Below are 23,566 nucleotides of genomic sequence, written 5' to 3' on the forward strand. Positions count from 1 at the left end.
CCACTGTACTACGACACTTCCACATAATCTTACGTGCCTAAAAGGAGGAAATATATGTGCATTTTTATCATCATCATACAACACAAAATAATACTGGTAATTAGATACGTCAAGAACTATATGATTAGGTTTGGGTTTTTTTAAAGATTTTTATCAAACGGGGCGGAGAGAGGAATGTGCTGTAATTATGATTAAAATACAACCCCCGGATCCCAATCCTAAAGGCACTGGACATGACGAAGAATGCAAAAAAAAAAAATCAGGAACCAGGATTTTTAAATAAAATAATTAGAAGATAGAAAAATTTTTATTTGATTTTAACGGTGTCATTAAATAGGGAATTTTTGTGTTAACCAAACTCTTACTCTCTCAATGAAAACGAGTAGAATTCCAAAATGTTAGGAGTGATATTAGAGATCACTTCGTTCAGTGGAAGTGAAGATCAAAATAATTGTAGTGGATTCTACCAAAACAAAATATTGCCTGAATTACTGTAATGAGAGTGGATTCCACTTTTTACGGATGTCCACTCGACAAAAAAGTGGCTCCTATATATACTAAAGTGTTTCAACTCCTGTACAGTTTTTAACCATAAGATGGCGTTATTTCAGAGCGGGCGAGGTACAGAGCCCGGCGACTTTCATTTATTATGCTTCAATTGCAGTAAAATTATGATGGCCGAATAAAATAATAATTTCTAGTTTCTTGTCCCCTTATCCTCCCTTCATTTTACCCACCTCAATATGTTTTGTTCTGAATTTAAACAAACAGCGATCAGAGGGCATCTAGTCGTGGCCATTGGGATTGACACAGGGGGGGGGGATACTCACATATTAAGACATACGGGGATGTGCCGCTCTATTGGGTAACTTTTTCACAAAAATACCCCTAAATATGGGTCCGCTTTTTCATAATTTTTTTTTTTTTTCCTTTCTTTTTTTTTCTATGCAAACACCCGAAAATGTTGGGAATAAGCCACCAAAATGGGTAGGGGTTTCGAGGCTTCAGCGGCACATCCCCGTCAAAACCAAATCTGAGTACCCCCCCCCCGGGGGGGGGGGGTTGACCTAAAAACATTAACATTTCACCATGCAACAACAACAACAACATGTTTTCAACAAGAGAGAGATCGAGAGAGAAAAATAATATTGACGTGGTTGTATGCGATGCAGCGCCATCATTTGGCGGTCCATACAGAACTGTCAACAGCGCGAGTTTCGGGAAATCCCTAACGCAAAAAAACAGGGACAAAATGGCTTCTTCCAAGGCCAAGAAAAAAGAAGCCGCCAGAAAGTTCATGTCGAAGGATTATAGCCAGGATGGTTATATGGTAGGAGCGATAATTCGGATCAAAATGGTGAATTTTGTGTAAGTACCTCCGGCGAAATGTATTTGTTGTGTCATGGATGTGAATTGTGATTGTACCTCGCACTGCACTGGCAGGGGCGGCCGCGGCCTAGCGGCACTGGAGCTGGAGGTGGCCGTGGTGGAGCTATTACAAAGTTGCATGCGCATGCATGTGCATGCTGCTGCATGCTGTGGCTGTCATAATAAAAATAAGTCTAGACTAGACAAGTAACGTCGTGTCTGGAGATTCGCCGGTGCGTGTACCGATTCGCCGATTCGCCAGTACGTGGGCCACATGGGTGTCGATCCCGGGGGGGATGGGGGGGATATATCCCCCCCAATATTTCAGGTGGGGGGGATGGCCTGTACAATCATCCCCCCCAATAATTCACCACAAACAAATACAAAAAATGAAGAGAAAAATTAATGATGAGAGTCCGATGAGAGTAGTTGACCATCAATATACACATTTTACTATCTCATTTTCATAATACATACATAATTATATACAAAGTAAATAAGACAACCGTATATGAGACAAGAATAAATTGAATTCTCGCTCATACGGCTTCATCAGGAATTGATGAATTTATTCAATTTGTTCAATCAACAGCATCAGCATCAAAAGCAAAGAGCTAAATGTTAAGCGCGAAGCACAAAAGTAGCAATCTGCAATGCACATCAGACAATCCTGGACAGTGTAAACATAGATGAACTCTGTGACGATTTCGTGATGAGATCGGAGACAAGGAGAAAGATTTTCGGACATTAGTATGACTTATAAAATAATTCACTAGTTGTTATGTTATTTCCATTCACCCTTTTTAAAATTCACGTCATTGTATCTTTATTTTTATTTTTTTCACTCATTTTATTTCCTGATATTTCCTAAAACATTTGTCATTTTTGGAGAAAGATTATTATGTCACAACTTATTTGTGACACAACTTATTTTTAGTGGGGAAACTGAATTAAGACAAGGATTAATATAGAGAACAGTACAACGAATCGGCTTCTTTCTCTAATAAATTAGCGAACAGGGCAAAGCTGTTAGGGGGGCAACTGAATTCAGACGTGGATTAAGAGTAATAATCAAATGAAACGTCAAAGTACACGATACAACTAATCGTCTTCTTGTACTAATGATTTAATGATACGTAAGAGCTTCCGCGCTCCGCGCGGAATGGGCGAAAATGGATACAGACAAGGATTAAGAGTAATAATTTATTAAAACATTAAAGCTTCCGCGCTTCGCGCGGTAGGGGGGAAACTGAATTCATGAAGGACACGATACAACAAATCGTCTTCTTTCTCTAATAATGTAATAAAATGTGAAAGCTTCGCAGGAATGGGCAACAATGAATTCAGACAAGGATTAAGAGTCGTGAATGGTACACAGAATCGTCTTCTTTCTTTAATAATCTAATGAAACTTCAGAGCTTCCGGGCTACGCGCGGGAGAAGGGGAACTTGATTCAAACATTAATGATTAAGAGTCGAGAATGGTACATCGAATCGTCTTCTTTCTTTAATAATCTAATGAAACGTCAGAGCTTCCGCGCTACGCGCGGGGAAGGGGAACTTGATTCAAACAAGGATTAAGAGTCCAGAATGGTACATAGAATCGTCTTCTTTCTTTAATAATCTAATGAAACTTCAGAGCTTCCGGGCTACGCGCGGGAGAAGGGGAACTTGATTCAAACATTAATGATTAAGAGTCGAGAATGGTACATCGAATCGTCTTCTTTCTTTAATAATCTAATGAAACGTCAGAGCTTCCGCGCTACGCGCGGGGAAGGGGGACTTGATTCAAACAAGGATTAAGAGTCCAGAATGGTACATAGAATCGTCTTCTTTCTTTAATAATCTAATGAAACGTCAGAGCTTCCGCTACGCGCGGAGGAAGGGGAACTTGATTCAGACAAGGATTAAGAGTCGAGAATTGTACATCGAATCGTCTTCTTTCTTTAATAATCTAATGAAACGTCGGAGCTACCGCGCTTTGCGCGCGGGGGGGGGGGAAGACTCCCCCTTCCTGCACCCAACCCCCTAGGAACCGCGCTTCGCGTGCTGCACTACCGCCCCCCTAAAATTAAATCCTGGCTACGCGCTTGGGAGGGGTGCAACTTGCCACACGCTTCTACCACTTTGGTTGCTTTGATCCATTGCCGAAAATATTTTGGCACCTATCATCCCCCCCAACCACGGATACAAATCGACACCCTTGGTGGGCCAGCATTATATTATGAGACGGATGACCATATATTTTATAATGTATGAATTGAGTGGAGGATAAGATAAATCATGATGACTAGATCATTTATTATATTAGGCAGTTCAGTTTAAACCTTCGCGATGGGGACAACTTCTTATTCACGTACGCAGGTGCGCATTTCAGCTCCCTATACGAATCCACATACATAAGGGTGAGCGCGCTTTCGGCCACACTTTCGTGAGCTTTCGTGGTTCTGCCGAAAAAAAACACTCAGTTTATTTCGGATTTCCCCGCCTTCTGATTGGTTAAAACAAAAAAATTTGACGTCATTTCTCTTCGGCAATTATCGATGCACATCGGAAGCGAGTTGTACGTTGAATAACCATCGTAGTAGATGGTTTTGCTCAAATCTGCCGACAATGTGATGAAATTCAGATGGAAGGAGTTTTTCAACTAACTTACAACTCCGTAATTAACAAAATTAGACATCTTACCTTCTTTCCTGAAAGTTTCATATAATGATGAGTAGATCTTATGGTAGATATGATAATATGATTGCAGTTTTTGAAAATTGCACGAACTGATTTTGACGATGCGACGCGTGATGCGTGTACATGCATGGTGTGTACGTGAATGAAACAGCTGTGTGAGTGACGTCGAGACCATTTCGTAGTCTTAGAATTCAGACCCGTTTGTGACTTGATTGACTTGTTTTTTCAATTCTTGTTTATTGTATGTTGTATTTTATTGATAATTGTGATATTTATTTTAATATTTGGAATAAATATTGTAATAATCTACCATGAATTGGTTATATTTTGGGGTAAAGTAACTATATTTTTTCGAAAAAACTGTTCATTTACTCTAAGATTGCTGCAAGTATAGACTACATAGACGATTTGTCACCTCATCCTTTTGTGTGTGTGTGTGTGTGCGTGTGCGTGCGTGTGCGTGAGAGAGAGAGAGAGAGAGAGAGAGAGACTAGGAGAGAAAGACCGAGAGAGAAAGACCGAGAAAGAAAGGAAGAAATAGAGAGAGAGAGAAAGAGAAAAAAAGAAAGAGAGAGAGAGAGGGAGAAAGCGTGCGTGTGTGTGTGTGTGTGTGTGTGTGTGTGTGAGAGAGAGAGAGAGAGAGAGAGAGAAAGAAAGAAATAAATAGACAAGATCATTTGGTAAAAGTTTAGATTCAAAGGGTTTTTATTTACCTTTTATAACAATATGATGACAAAAACATGGAAATTTGCATAAATTTGCATATTTTATTACGGTGCTGTTTAAAGATATTAAATTTCATATTTGCCAACCATCACTGAATATATTTGCCAAATTTCAGCGAGTTTGGTCATCGCATTGAAGAGATATGACTATTATGAGGCTTAACAGATCACAAACTTCTGAAAACAATGGTGCCACTGCTTAAACACAGGTTTAATTGACTTCAATACAATTATAATAGGTTTGACCTTTTGATCTTTTGTCCTCATCAATATGGTTCTGAAAATTATTTTAAAAATCCGTATCTCTGGAACCGTTGGTCCAAATTGAACAATTTAAAGTGCATTGTGTAAATAAAAGTGTGATCTTTAAAATGATATAGAAATCACCCCCTATCTCCTACAAAAAAAAAATCACCTGAACTGCCTAATTATATAGAGTAAAGGAGCCCGTTTTCGGCCACTTAAGACAAAATCCTATTTTTAGGACCCTTTACTTCCTATTTATTATCATTTTTTGTTCAAATCATGAAGCAAATATTATTATTATTTAAACAAAAAAAGAATCCCAGAAAAAAATCACGAATTGCCATGACAATGTTCATTTCAATTTTCACTGTTTTGGAGCCAGTTATCGGCCGCATGTACAAAGTCAATAGGAAGCGCTCGCGCGCGCCGTGCGTTTCCGCGCTGATGTACAGCACAAGCGGGCGGAGCAGGTATCCCACGCCGGAGCTCCCTGGTGCTCGCCTGGCCGAAGACAGGCACAGCGGTGATCGGAAGTTGGAATCTGAATTAGACAGACATATCGTGTGTGCGTGGCAGGGTCCGGCTGCATTGATTTAATACATGCGATGAGATACTTTTGAGCTTGCGACTAACACAAAATCGGGCTCTAAATCTGAAAAATACTTGATATAAAGCTGATTTTATGGTACCCATATTTCTTACATACACGCGTAAGAAACTCAATTTTTCAGATTTGGGTAGCGGGACCGCCGATTACATCGCTAAAATGTGATATTTTAGGATATATTTTTCATTGCAAATGTGGTTCTTCAGTGACACTGGCATGATATGGTATGTGTGGGATATGTGTTATGCTACTATGCGATGTATTTTAGAGTGATTTTACCTTGCATCCAACCAATCGGCCGAAAACGGGAGCTGGCCGATTACCGGCTCCTTTACTCTATGTCTCATCATGTATGAAACTTGAACAGTAGGGGCGATGATCCGAGAATAAGGATCGTCTTCATAAACGAAGATCGTCTTTGTAAACGCAGACCAATGCGTCCTCAAAAACAAGGATCGTCTGCAAAAAAGCAGATGTTCCATATTTTTGATCGTCACATCGGCGATGCAAAAAATGGATTCCGGGATGATTTTCTTGATGCATTTTACATTGACTTTGTACAGAGACCTTCACATTATGAGCAATAAATCCTTGGGAAGATGGACAACCCATAAAAGTAGACTGTCAACTAGGGTTATTTTTCCCTGGGGAATCCAAATTTTGCATTGCCAGCGGACGGTTCGGTAACCAGAAACCTGCAGAGCGCCGATGAAAAAAAAAACGTCCGCGAAAATGCAGACGATCCTCGTTTATGAAGACGATCCTCATTCTCGGACCAGCCCCCCTACTGTTGAAAGAACGATCATGATGCATGCTAGACTGAAATTTCTGTCTCTTTTGTTCGTTAAGCTTCTGATTTGGGTAGGGTCGGCTCCTCTCTTTAGAGACATAGGATCTCCTGTGCAAACGTTGTGGCCTTAAATGACCACAAAAATTTGCCCGGTCACTCCTCGAATATCGCAATTGCTGTGGCATTTTTTGGACGACTAGATCTACTGAATTCTTTGTCCAAGTTATCTGATAACTCTGATTACGGTAATTTAGAGTAGTTGTCGTCTTTACAATTGTTCTCTCGTAGTTTTGAGTTATTGTTAGTTACGATCATGTATATTTGTTTGGGTCCGTTTCGGCACGCATTACAGCAAAAGAAGTGTTCTGTACATTCCTTTTGTGGCAAGTCAGAACTTGCCTTGCAACAGCTATCAGTATCAAAAATTGTTGTGATTACCAAGTAATTTTCAGCTATGAAAAGAAGCATGCAGTGTTTAAAAATAAAGAAAAATATTTATTTTGTCTTTAAAAAACTATTTGATCGGTATGTTGTAAAGACGAATTTTTTAGAAAGCCTTTTTATTATTCTTACATGATTGATTTTTTAACCCGATTTATACTGCATTGAGTCAAAATGGCGGCTCTAATGTTGCCCTTTTTAATCTGTGCCCCAGTTTTTTACTTTTAGAGGCATGATAATGGCATTAAACATTGCCAATCACGGATGAAAATAAAGTCAAATGGGAGAATATACTGATCTGAGCCGAGGTACGCATGTGTTGATTTATTTGATTGATAAAAACGTTCACTTTTAAGGGGCATACTGATGATATGTGCTTTTTATAGAGGCAAGGGACAGATTTTGCTAGCTGATTTCGGGACACCGGTTCCCGATCGGTACAAGGCCCGGTTTACAAAAGTCCCAACATGACTCGGGCCTTATTTAGTATCTTGTCTTTTCTGTATAATCTGTACTGCCTCTTCCGGGCTAAAATCATGCAGTCCCTCTCTGAGTCACTGACTGACTCTCTCTTTCTCTCTCTCTCTCTCTCTCTCTCTTTTTTTCTCTCTCCATCTCTCTTCTTTTTCTCTCTCCATCTCTCTTCTTTATTAATCTTCTGCCTCTCCCATCTTCCTTTATTTCACGCTACATGACATCTCTGTGTAAATTGTAACTTTTCTTTTTCTGTTCCAACCAAAGGACATACGACTGCTGTGAGGTGTTTCCTGGTCCCCATCTGAACATGATCATGGGCCCTAATGGTACCGGTAAATCCACCGTGGTGTGTGCCATGTGCCTAGGTCTTAACGGCAGCACTAATCTACTGGGTAGAGCCAAGGAGGTGAGTCCTGCTATTCATATTGATTAAAGGTTTGAGTTTAGTTTCTGTCTCTCTGTCTGTATCTCTCTTTTCATCTCTCTTCTTTATTACCCATCTGCATCACAATGAATTAAAGCCCCACAGCACTACTTGTAGCTACATGTACTTGCTCCCTCTATATAAAAAACATCGCCTAAGCGGTGCCCGTTGGTCCCCCATGATCCTCTTTTTCTTATGTTAATTGAAAGCTGAGTTGATGAGATAACCGCCTGTCAGTGATCATGCTGGGAGGTCTAATCCCTCCTTGCCAAACTATTGCAGACAGGCTTTAATACTAAAACTTCTAGAGTTGCACATTTAGGTGAAAACAACGAGCTAGCACTGACTACACACGCAACAGTTTTTTTATCATGAGAATTGCTATATTTCTTAGCAATGGTTCAAACTTCTTTGTGATCATTTTTATTTTTATTTCTGTAAGTGCCAGTTTCTCCAAACATCAATAAAGTCAATTATGGAAATCTCATTGAAATGTGTATTAATGCTTTCACAAACATCCCTATGGGATGATACCTACATTGTAAGTCATTCCATCGAAACCAACACTAGAATGACACAAGACAAACACCAATGTATCCATATTGTCAAAAAGATATTGGCTTGAAGTCTGTTTTGAGTTGTTTTTGCTGAGTGAGTGAGGTATGACGGTCTCAAGAAACTTATCCCCATGCTCTTCTACTGGGCTGTGATTTTGCTATAAGCCAATGCAGTGTCATCTCCCTAAACTTAAAAATGTCATTGTTTCAAACTTCAATCCATGCAGATTGGTGAGTTTGTGAAGAGAGGAACAAACAAGGCAGTCATTGAGCTGGAGTTGTATAACACACACGTTGACAAATATGGAAACCGGAAGAATGATGTTCTCAGACGGGAGATCACGCGACAGGGAAACCGCTCCGTTTTCATCAGGAACAACCTACCGATAAAGAACAGGGAAGTGACACAGTTTGTTCGTGAGCAGAACATACAGATCACCAATCTTTGTCAGTTTCTCCCCCAGGTTTGTAGATTTTATATTCTGTGTAATTATGAGATTATAGTATTATGTGCTATTGCATATTTAATGCCACTGTCGTGGGGGAGGGAGGGGGGGGGGGCGTATTATGGGATAATGTATACACTGGTTCAAAATGTATTTCTTTAGTTTATGATATGAATTTGTGATGTTCATCCTCTCCAAACTGCATGGTCCTCTACAAATGATTGTAGTTAACAAATCAGACTGATTGATGGGTGGTGACTAACCAGGAATGTATTATTTTGTGACTCGGTGGGGGGGGGGGGGGATATATGCTTGGAGATACATGTAAGTAACCAGTTGACCTATGGATTTTAAGGACTAGATATTTGAGGATTAAACTTTACCAAAGGGCTTTTTTCCCATGGTTGTGAACTGGAATCCTCCTGGTTGCAAGACTCCTCTACCACTCAGCCACATGTGGTTAAATGAATATGTGCTTATCATTTTCTTGATTGAAATTAAGATGTCATTTTCTCTTTGTTTCAAGCGTAAAACTTGCTGGTAATTTTTCCTCTTTTATTGTTTTTAACAGGAGAAGGTCGTTGAGTTCTCACACATGAATAACATCGAGCTACTGGAACGAACTGAAGAATCTGTAAGTTTATTTCAATTTTTGTTTTTCCCTCATCCAACCTTTCAAAATGTCCATGATTGCATGAACTTAGTATGACCCAGCTTTAAACAAAGTCCCTCTATTTTTGTATTACTATTTACAAATCTTTAGTTATACATGTATATGTATCTACTGGCCCATGTCCTCTAAATACTTTTTTATCATCATGTGTCTAATGGTAGTTCTAGTTAGTAAGTGGTTTGGAAAACCAAGTAAACTTCCTATGACTAGTACCCACTGGCAGATATATCAGATGAATCATCCTTTATCCTTAATGGTATTAAACTGGAGGGGTGGTTTTCAAGGTTATACATGTACAACACTTGCTCATGTGACAATTGCCCTGCATCAATTCCCTACACTATCCGACTTCAACCTTGGATCCAAAACTAAACCTAAGTTACCTAACCCTAGCGCTAATCTTAAACCTAACCTAAAACCCAATTGCAACCTGAACGCTAACCTTGTAGCTCTGAAAATATCAAGCCATGAGCAATTGTCGCAAGAGCAAATGTTGGGTCACCATTTTAATGGGATTGGGTATCTTTGTCTCATATTCTAAACAAATTCCTGAATTTAGCTCATGCTGCAATGATAATTATAAACCTTTAGGCTTTAGGTCAGTCAGGAACCCCATGACGTTTACAAGCCGATCGCCCGTCTGATTATTAAGATATTTATGATTGGAATTCAAAATTTCAAAAACCAATTTCCCAATGTTTTTTATAACACCACAGTCTAACAGGGAAAACGAGTATGGTAAATCCGGTCACTCAAAGATTTTTACTTATTTGAGGCACTTCATGATTATTTTGAAGTCCAATTTTTCTAGAGCTTTATATCACATATACTGATAACACATACGGCTATGCAACTCAGATTTGGCATTGTTAAACAATGCCTTTTAATAAGGGTTCAGTGCGAGTGATTAATCCTTAAATATGATCCTTTGTTGTTGTAACAAGATCGGTTCACAAGGTCTGTACGACGATCACCAGACCCTGAAGGCTTGTCGCAACACGGAGAAGGAGCTGCACCAACATCTGAAAGACAAGTCGGATCATCTGGAGAAGCTAAAGCAGCAGAATGAACGTGTAGAGAGGGATGTAAGGCGCTTCAAGGAGAGACAGAAGACTCTGGAAACAATCGAAACCTTGGAGAAGAAGAAAGTCTGGATGGTGAGATTTCTGTGCCATACACTCTTATAATGTCACACTGACTATCAATTTTTAAAGGGGGTGTAGAATGAAAAGGCCATGAGTCTTTTCGGTGGCCTGACTTGGGGCCAATAGGGTATAATACAACTACGGACGACGCATCCGCAGTATACACGTGCGTGCAACATACGCGAAACTGAAGCGTGAGGAGAATTATTGAATGTTTACAAAAAAAGGTGTTAGCTTTAGAAAAGAGGAAGCTCTTGTTTTCTGTAACATTAGATGTATTGTGTCTGAGTGTACATCATTGAATATACAGATAGTTTGAGTCATTTCCTTATGACTCAAATTTTAAGATTTAGGAGACTGTTATTTGAATGTGTTTTGAATTTGTTTCTTAATCTTCAGCAATATGACGACAAGAGGGTTCTCTTCAATAAAGTGAAGATGGAGAAGAAGAAAGCAGAGGAGGCGCTTGCACAGATGAAACGTCGTGCGGATCCGCTGGAAAGGGAGCTACAGGCGGCTGTCAAAACCTCGAAACAGCTAGACCAACAAAAGAAAAATCTAGTAAATATGCTATATCATCTACCGCAAGCCAGAAGGGCGTAAACCTTTATTGTTGCTATGTTGGAAAAGCCTCTGGCAAGCTCTTTAGTGGTGTTATCTGGAGAGCATGCATATACGTATTTGATTGAAATATGCCTCCAAAATTTTGTCTTGATTGTATTTAAACATTTTGGATGATGTACATGTACATGTACCTATGACATTGATTGTAATGAGACTTATTGTAACCACAGTTTGAAGTAGAATGGTTCTGATACTGTGATGTTTTATTTCTTTGAAGTCTGCAGGTATTACTGAACAGGAGAAATTGATCAAGACCAAGAGAGACGAGCTGGGTGAACAGAAAGGCCTCATAGCGGAACTCCATGAGGAACTACGGGACAAGAGGACACAGGAGCAAAAGAGACTCAAAGCGTAAGAAAACATACTCAAAATATGAGCTAGGACTATGACAACTCACACGATCAACTTAAATCACCTTTGATAATAAGGGCATATTATTCTAAAGATAGTTGTTCAACCGAAGAAGTCTGTGGTAGATTCTCATCATTGGATTCCCAACTTTTATCTTTTTTAAACTGTAAAAAGCATATCTGCTCATAAATTTATACTCAATTTGGATATTGTGCCTGCCTTTTATGGAGCATCATACGTGCCTATGCCCTGCTTTGCTTTTGCACAAAAAGCCCTTTATGCTAAGAAGTGCATACCTGCCAACCCTTACGAATAATCCAGAAAATCCTGTTTTTCTGGATTTTTAGGACCTACAAATCTGGAATATTCTGTTTTTTTCAACAATAAAAAAGAATTTTGTGCTTATGCCAAATTAAGCTTGTTTTATCATGTGCCGCGATTTGAGAGTTCACGTTTTGAGTGCGTTCAATAGCTGCATGATCGAGCAGCAAATTTGTATTCGCTTTTTGTACAAATTTACAGCGTATTTGCCAGTTAACACTGCTGCTGCAAGTGCGAACGCCTGTTAAGGGTACATATTTCTTATTTTCAAAGGCATACCGTGCTTAAAATTCCTATTTCTTATTTTCAGATGTTGGCAAGTATGGAAGTCTAATACATAGCTAAAGCCCTCATGGTTTTCCATAGATACAAAGAAATCAAATGTTAATGTCCACTATAAGTCTAGGTTATTATTATTATTATTATTATTTCCCTGTATTTGATCATTGATGAAAATCTATTTGTCCTTCCTTTCTTGTGGTGTCCTCATAGGATTCATGATGGGAAAGAACAGGTGGCAGGATATGAGAGAGAATTGGATCAGCTTGAACCAGATGAAGATATCAGAGTGAGTCAGATATCTTTGAATCCTAGGAATATATCGGTACCTACATTTTGAGATGTATGTGTAACAAGAGTGGATGTTAATCTACATATGCCACACTCCACCCAGGTTTCCTTGAAATGCACTGTGTGCTGGTAATGGCTGCCACGCCTCTTTCACAATGTAATCACTTGACCCGAACTGATCTGTTGACATAATGCATGCTCATTTATGTACCAGGTTTGTAATCATACTATTCCACTGTGTTGACAGCAATTGGCAGATCTGCAGAAGTAACCAGAATTGGAAAGGTCATATATAGGTATCCGAATACCCAAGATCATGCAACTTGAGGGAATAAAATAAAGATTTCGAGGCCACTAATAATCTTTCCATTAATTGTGTCTTCCTTAGATTTATGTGGTGCTCATTTTTCTAAACATTTGATTGAGATGGTTCGATTCCTTCATGTTAATGATCCAGGGGGTGTTTCACAAAGATCCTAATTTGAACTTAACTCTAAGTTGGACTTAAACATTATGGAAAGCCAAAATTCAAGTATTTTAGACTTTTCATAAATTCCATATCGAGAACATGAAATCTCCTTGATAAAAAAAAAAAAAAAATGAATGATTTGAATCAACATTTTATGCTTTTAACATAAGTTTTACAAAATAGTTTCAAAGATGCTAACGGCTTTCCATAATAGAGATAAGTTTAATTAGGATCTTTGTGAAACACACCCCCCCCCCCCCCCAGTTCTTTGTGTAGAGGAACCATCTTTTATTGTGTCGTTTCATCTATTTCTAGCCCCAACTGGAAGAAAATATCGGAGAGATCAACAGGGTTTCCCAAGAAAAGACCACCATTGAGGGCAAGTGCAGCACCCTTGCAGAAGAGAGATCAGCTCTGAAGAAAGAAATCAGAGGTAACAAGAAGTGATAGTGATAAATAGTTACAGATAATCTTTTAACCCTATTTCTACAGCACCTCAGCAATGGAAGATGAACGTTCCATGGCCAGTGTGCGTGTAGCCAGCCAGTAACATGCTGTAGAAATAGGGTTAAAACTTCTTATCAGTGACAGGAAATATGATCCTTGCAGGATGCCAAAAGATATTTATTGGGAGTTAAAAAGTACAAACTAATAGCTACCGAATGGACTGATGACAAATGTTTAAAGATAAAGTGGGAGCAATTGTATAAGGTTTATTATGGAGCGTACAAGGTATATACTGTGAGGTTTTGTAATCATCAATATGATAGCAGTTGACTCAGTCTTGCTAAAAAGTCACACGTACTGTCCACAGAAATGCTCATGTGGGACTGTACACATACACATACACACACACACACATATGTGGTATGAAAGTTTGGTGCAAAAACTTTAACTAATTCTTGTCATATTTCTAAAATGAGGGTTCGGAAGAGTCATCTTATGCAGGGATAATTTTTGTATGAGTTGCATTCACAATGTGATAAAATGATAGTTAGGAAGTGGGCATGTGAATGATAGAAATAAAGATGTGACTGATGGCAGACATTATGAGAATAAATGTTCTATTTTGTTTTCATTATTGATGAATATGGAAGTTTTTTAATGAAAAATTGTTCAAATTTCTCTGATGGTGGTATATTGTGATAGTAATGACACTTTTCTCTATTTTCCAGGATATCAGGATCGTCTGAAGAGGTTGAACGATCGCCGCGATCAGAGACTACGAGCCCTTAAAACCAGGTCACCCGACACTTACAACGCTGTCCTTTGGCTTCGTTCCAATGCAGACAAGTTCAAGAAGACCATACACGAACCCATTGCACTTGTGGTAAGTTCCTTCAACAATGTCTCTCTACTCGACCATCGTTATCATATCCACTAAAGGGAAGTTTGACTCTACAAAATAATGATAAAATAATAATATTTAAGATTCATATAGCACTGGTATACAAATACAGTTTCTAAGCGCTTTATAAAACAAGTGAAATGAAAAGTACGGTTAAACTAAATATGTAATAAGGATCAACAAGAAACATGAAATGAACAATGCGCTTAATTTGGACGAATTACTTAACTAACAATGTATAACAATAACATGATAATGAAAAATGAAAATGTAAATACAATTAAGTTTTTATCAGTCGTTGTCTGAAGCCCACGGCACACTGTACCCACTTTTGTATGAACCTGCCATTTTGCAAGTCTTGAGAAAGCAAATCGTACAATTTTTTTTCTAGTACTTGTGTAAATAAATAGTAAAATCATGATTGTAGGGCATTCAGGACCTTTCAAAAGAAGGCTCTGATTTGCTACATTAGGGAGTGACACCAGGGCCCTGTTTCATAAAACTTCTTATCAATAACAAATACTAAATTTCTGTGGCAAATTTTCTCTAAGCCAATCAAATGGCACGATTTCAGTAGCTTATAAAGGTTATTGTAACTTGTTATTGATAACAAGTTTTATGAACCAGGGCCCAGATCAATGGCAAGATTGTCCTTGAATTTAAGCAGGGCTAACGCACCTTTCCATTTCAATGTTACTATTCATATGACTATTAGTAGCTTCTGTCAGAACAACATGTTTCCATAGTTGTATCCCTTATTGTGATTTCTTCCAAATTGGATCTCATTTAGATCTTACATTGTCTTATGGGCTTCAGAGGATATCACCTGCATTTTTCACAATTTCTGTATAATGAAACGTACATGTAAGGCCTTTTTTTTTTTAGTCGTGTGGAGCGTCCCCACCCGCTTCCTTTTTGGGGGTCGTCTGTTTTTTAAATATTTTTTTTACAAAGAAAAATGAAAAACATACTGCTAAAATGATCTTTTTGCAAAGTTTAAACAAAATTTTTAAAAAGCTGTCGGCCATCTTTAAAAGTAGCCAAACTGTCAGGGAAAATGTACCGAGCAGCCATTTTGAAGAAGAAAAAAAAAGTGCCTGCTCCTTCCTATTTTCCGAAAAGGCAGGCTAAACATGTTTTTTGTTTTTTAATGGCCTAATACAAGCTAAATGTCTTAATTTTTCCTTCCTCCTCAGCTGAACATAGAGAACAAAGACCATGCTAAGTTCATAGAGAGATCCATCCCGTTTCAGGACATGCTGGCTTTTGTGTGCGAGGACTCCCAGGATCAGGATAAGTTCATTAATGAGGTAGGACAAAGTTTATCCTGTGCTGCTTGCACCCCCTAATGTGGCTTGAATTTGTTTGTTTTTTTGGCTTGCCCTTTCCCTTAGTCAGGTGCTCGCTCTCAACATTTAATTTCAAGTGCATAGCATGTCTTGAATTACCCAGAGACCACAAAAGCATTTTTGTTACAATGCCTTAATAGGTAGCTTAGCGAATTGTAGTGGCACAAAAAAATATGTGTCCGAAATGCAAAATTCATTATTGTCATGTACTATCTCAAAGTGTTACCTACACTTACATTCAGATATATTAAAATAAACTTCTAATGAGCAAATATCACTAACTACTAATGCCTTTTGCATTCTGGATGCATCTTTTCAATACCCTTTAAGGTTCCTTACTCGTTGGCTTCACGGCTTAAATCTCTATATGACAATGTTTAGCTAATCGAATACTGAGTCAGATATGATGCCCACTTAAGTGAAAAAAAAAAAAAAAATTGTCCTCAAAAAAGATTGTTACCCTTGAAGATATTCCCCCCCCCCCTCTTGATTTTTTTTTCCATATTTCATCTGACTTGTATCATACCCACAAATGGAACAAAGCTATCTTATTAAGGATTTAATTTAGGATTTGATGAAGGATATTTGTGCTGTTTCCTGTAGATTCGTGAAGGACAGAACCTGAGAGTGAGCGTAGTGAAGAGTCCTGCAGATCCTTCTGAGAGTTACACTGCCCAAAGACCTATTCAGCAATTAGGGTATGTAATGCTACACATGTACTCATTCATTTGGATTACTGAAGGCTTTTTTTTTTATTGGTACAAGATATTAATTAATAAAATATTTAAAGTCAGAATTTTAGACTAAATGGCCCTTTAGACTAATTTTGTTATGGCAAAATGGTCACTTACATGAATGTGCAAGTTCTGTTTTTGCTAAAAGTTAGTGAGCTCATTGAACTCAATTTTGATCATAATCTTTTTCAGTAATTCAAGGTTAACGGTTATTACACCCATGGTATAATGTCTGATAACGATTGTTAAGTTTACAAATGTAGTGTGTTTCATAAAATTTCAGTTTGTAGACTGCAAAATATTTCATTTTGTAACTGCTGGAGCCAAGCTTCCCTCTATGTGTTCTATAGCACTGACTATTTTCCTCTTGAATTGTGACCATATCAGTAAGTAACATAATGTTTTTGTTACTATTGAATTAAAGCCCGTCTGTACTAAATTGGCCAAGGGGGATTAGACCTCCCTGCAAGGTCACTGACAGTTGGTTATCTCATCAAGTAGCTCTCAATTAACGTAAGAAAAAGAGGATCATGGGGGACCAACAGTCACCAATTAGGCATTGTTTGCTTTATAGAGGGCGCAAGTAACTATAAGTAGTGCAGAGGGGCTTTAAATCGGAAATATGTTGAAGTATTTCAACCCATGAATCTGTATTTCAGATTTGGATTCTATGCATACCTGAAGGACCTTGTGACTGCACCCAATGCCGTGATGGCCTACCTCTGCAAGCTTCATAAGCTTCATAACATTCCTCTCGGAGATGAGAACACAGAACGTAATGTTGACAAGGTCAGAACGTAATGTTGACAAGGTCAGATACAGGATAGATGAATGCCAGAACAAATTTATACCTCAACCGCACTGCCAAACCAACTTCTAATTGACTAAAAAAACTGCCTGTTTCTTGGCTTTTCGATGTTGTAATTTTTACGTTCATTCTACTTTCTACTAGTGTTGAGCCTGTCATTCTGACTGGGTATTACATCATTTGTTCTTGCAGAATACCAGGAATGTACCTTATTGCATCTGGGTTTTTTTGTGGAGTACTCTCCCTTATGTTACGAAGAGTTGCAATTGGTCCAGATTGGTAACAAGTCCTCCAATCATTCACAAACTTACTTACTGTACCAAAGGGATATAGAGCAGGTAAATTCCCTGCCCTATATCCCTTTGGTACATTATTGCAATGTAATTCATATTTAATTGTGATTGATATCTTACAAGTATTATATTTTTGAAGGGAGTAGGGGCTACAGCTTATGACTACCTAGGTAATTTAGGAAGAATTAATTCCAGACAAATGTTCAACCAGCTTTCTTTGTCAATACCTTATAATATATATGTCAATGATAATATATATCTGTAAAGCGCTTTGAGAGGGCCTTCGGTCTGGAAAAGCGCTAGTATTATTATTATTACCATCCTTAATACTGCCAAGGAATGACTGTTGTAAATTCTATTGATCTAATTCTTGTTCAAGTGGATTAGCTGGTGTGATTTAATCTCATACATCACTAGAGATTACTGCATTACCATCTCCCTACAGGTGATCCAACATGCTCAAGTGAACAAGTTCTACACACCCAAGTACCAGTACACCATCAAGCAGAGTCGCTATGGAAACAAGAACAAGTCATCATTGAGCAGTCAGGTTCCACCGGCCAAGATACTCGGTCAGACTATGGATGATATGCAGGAGAAGAGGGATCTTGAAAAGTTAATTCAGGTGATTTACAATTTCATTGCAGATTCCTTCATAAGTGAAGACCTGCCTGTTACCAAACCATCCACAGCTGTGTGACAACTAGATGTAAGCTTTCTAGAAGTGCATTTAAAAGAATAAATTATTTTTGGTTTGCACACAACACTGGAGTCTAGAGAGTCAACTGTGAAATGAAATGCCTTGTCTAAAACATATGCACTGAGCTTATATTCAAAACCTGAACCTATTGATTAAGAGTCCAGTGATAGAACCACAATACCCTGATACTCCTACCATTGATTACAATGAAAGAAACAAATAGATTTAGGGGGTCATTTCTCATATGTGCCATGACACTGAACAATAACAGGTTCAGGAGGTAATTGTCAATCTGCCTATTCATAATTATAACCCCAGTAGTGATTTCTGGTATGTCTACGATGGTAATTTGTGGTATTATGTTACTATATCAAAGCCTATACCATTTTGTACTCATGTTCGATTGTGTATTGTATTTATTCCTGATTTTGTATTTTGTATAAATTGATAGTACATATCTGTTAATTGATGTTATATAAATTGAGAAACAGCCGGAAAATTATTTTTATGCGACGTAATTGTACATGATCAATACATTTGAACTTGAATTTGAACTTAAACTTGAAATGAGACAAAGTCATCTTGAATGTGCTTTAACAATTTTCACCACATGTGTACTTTAAAGGAAAAAGAGCATTATGTGCAAGAACTGGAGCAGGAGTATGCCAAGTTAGAAAGACAACATAAGAGTTTGGATGCTAAGCTGGAGCAGATCAAGGAGGCTAGAGCACAACTCAAGAAGAGAATGAATCAGAGAAGAACTATCATCCAAAACATCAAAGCTACAACTGATAAGTGAGTCTTTTCTTAATTGATCTGTCCTAACTGGGGGGGGGGGGGGTGGTTACCGGGTATATATTTGTTATTCTATTAGTGCATGTACTCACTAATGTCCCTTTCCCAAGACATTAAAGGGATTGGGTATCTTTGTCTCAGATTCTAAAAAAAATCCTGGATTTAGCTCATTATTATTTTTATTAGCTCAATCATAATTATTAACCTTTAGGTCAGTAAGGAATCCCTTGACTTCTACAAGCCGATCGCCTGTCTGAATATCAATAAATATGATTGGAATTAGAAATTTCAAATCGATTTTCCCAATGGTTTTTATAACACTTCAGTCTTTTAAAGAAAATGAGTATGGTAAAACTGGTCACTTAAAGATTTCTTACTTTTTTGAAGCACTTCATGATCATTTTGAAGCGCAATTTTTTTAGGGCTTCAATATTACACCATATCACAGACACTGATAATACATGTAAGTAGGGCTATGCATCTCAGATTTGTAAAACTGGAAAAAAGTCAATCAATGCCTTTAATGTACACATTCACTTGGGAATAAAAATTAAGTTTGCTCTGATGAAAATTGCTCTAGGCTTTAGGAGATACACTTGGTTTTTAGATTAGGTTTAGGGTTAAGGTAAGAGTTAGGTACATTGTTTGGTCCAAAAGAACCTTGGAATTCAGTTAGTGCATGAAATAGACAGTGTAGCAATGTTTGCATGAGCATGTGTCTTACACCCTAAAAGAATGACAAAGCTCAGAAGCTAATGTTCATCTTTACAAGAACTCTTCCTTCCTTTGTAATTATTACAGGATCAAGAAAAAGGAGAGTATGAAAATCGACTTGGAAGCTGAGAAGAGGAAAGTAGAACAGAAGATCCAACAAATCAATAGAAAGAAGCTCACCATACTCAAGAAGATCCATGACTTCAACAAGGTAATCATCTTCATTGTTTGCTTTTCCGAGATACCATTCTGCATTCTATCAATGAGGAAACAAGGTTTTGTGTGTGCTCATTTGCTCTTTTTTATGCTCAGATGTTCTTTGTCCTATTTATGGAAATGTAAATGATGTTCTGTAGAGTATTTCTTACAAGAAGTTGGATGTCACATTTTTCCATCAAGTCAAACGTATTCTGCCAAATACATGCATATATATCTTTCATCAATTGTGTGGCTATCATCTGTTCGTAATTCTGTGACTCAGGTCACTGCAGTTTGTCACTGCATTATCATGGACAAATACTAGAATACTGTAATGTCATATTATATTATATGCACATAATTGAAAATTACCATATTACACATTCTTAATGTATTAAATTAAAAGTATGTAGGCTTTTGCAAGGAGAATTTTCTTGTCAATCTCATCCATCCCCTTCCTAATCCTCATCCCCCCCCCCCCTCTCCCTTCCCTCTCTCTCTCTCTTTCCTTCCCACCCTCCCTCTTTATCAGGTATGCCTGGAAAAGTCCATGCAGAGAGTTACATTGAGTCTCCAGCAGGTAGCAGCAGAGAAGGCCAAGAAACAATGTGAGGAGAACATCAGCGAAACAAAGAATGAGATCGGTATCCAAGAGGTATGTATTATACAAATAATACACAACAGTGAGGGCATAAGTAAGGATTATCCACACAAGGTACTTTTGGAGCAGTCTAACACACCCGAGGCGATAGCCGAGGATGTTTGGACTGTTTCAAAGGTACCGAATGTGGGTAATTTTACTAATGCCCGAACAAAATGATGTGTATTATTTGTTTTATAAGATGTTATATTTGTTTCATGAAATGATGTTTTATAACATGATTCTACTAATGATTGGTCATTAGTATACAAATATACAATGACACTCGAGGATCTAGCTGAAACTATTCGCATCGAAGGAACATCAGCTAGTACTATACTATGAGTAAAGTGCTAAAGATGTTCCTGAGTGCAAATAGTTTTAGCTTGTTCCGAGAATGAGTCATTTTATATTTGTTTTATATCCCTTCCATCTGTATTATTCCTTGTACACTTCTGTAATACATGAACCTTATACTCACATTCACATCTACATTCAGATCGAAAAGAAGTAAAGAAAATTGCACGGCTCAAATAAAACATTGGAGGATGCAAATATGTTTAGCTTGCGCTAGTGTAGTGCAGTTATCGCACAGAGTAAATTACATATGGCTTGAGCGCCTTGACACCGCGGGAGTTGACCGCGCGGAGGCATTTGAAATCATGTACGCGCTCGCTGGGAAAACGCATAGTTCAGGAATATGCGGTTTTTTTTTGTTGTGACGTCGCGCATAGTACCTTTTTTCCCAAGGGAAAAAAGGTACTATGCGTGACGTCATCAATTAAAATTGAACTATTCCGATCTAGTCGGCAGGAAACGTCTTTTACAGTGAAACTATTCTTTTTCTTGTTGTGAACACACCTAATGCAACAATCTTACGATAAGGGATATAATATTTGCTAATGACCGGTCATTAGTAAAATTATGTGTTAGGCAAAATAAATGCCTGGTCACGTGTACGCTCTCAATCAATCATTTGATTAGGAACCGCTTCATCATCTTATAATCTCTTTTAATTGCTTATATGTTATGATTTACTAGATCGATGCATCAGGGATACCTTCTTGTGTTTTCCTAGTTTCATCTTACTACTTAGTATATATGCCTACCTTGTGCTATTCAGTGTCATTAATGATTCTTGAGTCTGGGTGTAATTACATGTAGGTGTTCTAGAATGTCAGTTGCCACATTGGCAGTTGTTGTGGTCTAAAATAATTTTGTGGCACGATCTTTTAAAAATTAAAAAATCTGATTATATTCACAGGATTATATTAAGAATAGCATTCAAAGAGAAGTTATTAAATGTATTCCAAATGAATCTTACATTCTTCAACTTAACAAAGTGAAAACCTCAAGGTCACAGCTTGGGATAGTGATGTTAACCCGTTGCCTGCAGGACATGGGTGGTTCGTGTTTGAAGCCTAGGGGAATGAAAGAATTAACTAGGCAACAGGGTTAAGGTTGATGTGACTTAAATGATTTTGGAAAAACTTGTTTGTTTGTTTAACTTTACAGAACTTATGCCAAGAATTGACCGTTGAGACTGACCAAGTGAAGAAGGATGCTAAGCAGTTATTAGCTCTAGCGAGGGACAAGACAGGCAGTGATAAACCATCTGATCAGCTCAAGAAAGTGAGTTTGCTATTAGTGTAGTGGAAGTGCATTTTACCCATTAATCATGTTATGTTTCATATTAAACAGAAAAAGCAACAATTAAAGAAGAATGGAGTTAAAATGATAGAATTTCAAGTTTGATCAGATGTATGGTATGCCTAATGATGTATTTATCTCTTGTCTTAAATTATTCCTATTTTCAAAATTGTTATTGGAGCTGTTTTTTCATTTTATGTGATGAGAGTTGTATCAAACCCTTGCTAGTCTCAACGCTATCTCATACATTATTTTGTGCGATTCATTTGTTAAGCAGTATCATAATGATGCTATTAAGTTTGAAGAGCAAATGGGAGGGGATCTTGTTAAAGTTACTTCCAAGAGTTGCCAATTTGTGTTTGATTGATCACAACTTCCTTATTTTTAATCAGATTTTACTCAATCTTTCACTGACTTGTTCCCCTCATATTTCTGTTTCTATTGAACCCAACTCAAAGCTGCCAACCATTCTGTTTTTGCTGGAATTACTCTGTTTTTTCCTCCAAATTTTTCTTTTTTTTACATACCGTACGTCAAACAACTACCCTAAAATGTTATTTTGATCACAAATTCAATAGAAAACTATCGTTGTAATCTACTTCAAGAGAAAAGTATTCTAAAAAAAGAATGAAATGCTGATAATACGAAAATAACAACAAAATACCTAATTGTAAATGAACTATAGGTCCTAATATGGAGAAAAAAAACAGCATGAGGAATGGACATTTTTGCTTTGGAAGTTTGTCGCGCGTGGTTGTAAGTTTCGTTTTAATGAATTCCTTATTTTTGCTTGAAATCCCTTTTTTTGCCATTATGGTTCCTTTTTTTGAGTTGTACAAGGTTGGCAGCTCTGCCAACTTATCATCAGGGTGGACTTCCACTTTAACGTAACCACTTTTATTATTTGTTGTTGTTGTACAGTCGTTTGAGCAGTACCCTAATGATATTGAGGAGGTGGAAGATCTGATATACAAGGAGAAGGCACAGGCTGATTGTCAGTTCCCTACAGATGAGGGAGTGGTCAGGGATTATGAAAAGAGAAAGAAGGAGATAAGAATTGTTGAAGCTGAGGTAAGTGGAATTCCCTACCTATACCGTCAAACCTGTCTATAGCGACCGCCCAAGGGAAACACAAAAAGTCTTTGTAGACAGGTTCCTTTAGTAGATGTTTCAATGAGAAACCTACTTCAAGGGAAACACAAAAAGTCTTTGTAGACAGGTTCCTTTCGTACATGTTTCAATGAGAAACCTACTTCAAGGGAAACACAAAAAGTCTTTGTAGACAGGTTCCTTTTGTACATGTTTCAATGAGAAACCTACTTTAAGGGAAACACAAAAAGTCTTTGTAGACAGGTTCCTTTAGTACATGTTTCAATGAGAAACCTACTTCAAGGGATTCCAAAAATGTGGTCTTTGCAG

At 37.8% G+C, this 23,566-nt stretch overlaps 1 protein-coding gene across 2 annotated transcripts in view; it reads left to right on the plus strand.

Annotated features, from left to right (window-relative positions):
• The first annotated feature begins 1,190 nt into the window (after positions 1-1,190).
• Positions 1,191-23,566, plus strand: part of LOC581507 (structural maintenance of chromosomes protein 5) — a 28,605-nt gene continuing 6,229 nt past the window's right edge. The window contains exons 1-19 of one of the 2 annotated variants that reach the window (XM_030976604.1): positions 1,191-1,368; positions 7,603-7,744; positions 8,547-8,783; positions 9,337-9,399; positions 10,383-10,595; positions 10,983-11,144; positions 11,425-11,558; positions 12,372-12,447; positions 13,234-13,351; positions 14,094-14,248; positions 15,463-15,576; positions 16,219-16,313; positions 17,009-17,138; positions 17,896-18,075; positions 18,776-18,945; positions 19,747-19,870; positions 20,390-20,512; positions 22,013-22,129; positions 23,069-23,218. In XM_030976604.1, coding sequence (XP_030832464.1) covers positions 1,253-1,368; positions 7,603-7,744; positions 8,547-8,783; positions 9,337-9,399; positions 10,383-10,595; positions 10,983-11,144; positions 11,425-11,558; positions 12,372-12,447; positions 13,234-13,351; positions 14,094-14,248; positions 15,463-15,576; positions 16,219-16,313; positions 17,009-17,138; positions 17,896-18,075; positions 18,776-18,945; positions 19,747-19,870; positions 20,390-20,512; positions 22,013-22,129; positions 23,069-23,218 — 2,619 coding nt within the window. In that variant the 5' untranslated portion in view covers positions 1,191-1,252. The remainder of the gene's footprint in view (positions 1,369-7,602; positions 7,745-8,546; positions 8,784-9,336; positions 9,400-10,382; positions 10,596-10,982; positions 11,145-11,424; positions 11,559-12,371; positions 12,448-13,233; positions 13,352-14,093; positions 14,249-15,462; positions 15,577-16,218; positions 16,314-17,008; positions 17,139-17,895; positions 18,076-18,775; positions 18,946-19,746; positions 19,871-20,389; positions 20,513-22,012; positions 22,130-23,068; positions 23,219-23,566) is intronic. The other variant, XM_030976605.1, reaches the window with a different exon arrangement.

Source organism: Strongylocentrotus purpuratus, unplaced genomic scaffold (assembly GCF_000002235.5).
Source record: "Strongylocentrotus purpuratus isolate Spur 01 unplaced genomic scaffold, Spur_5.0 spur5_scaffold_9, whole genome shotgun sequence".
Classification (NCBI taxonomy): domain Eukaryota; kingdom Metazoa; phylum Echinodermata; class Echinoidea; order Camarodonta; family Strongylocentrotidae; genus Strongylocentrotus; species Strongylocentrotus purpuratus.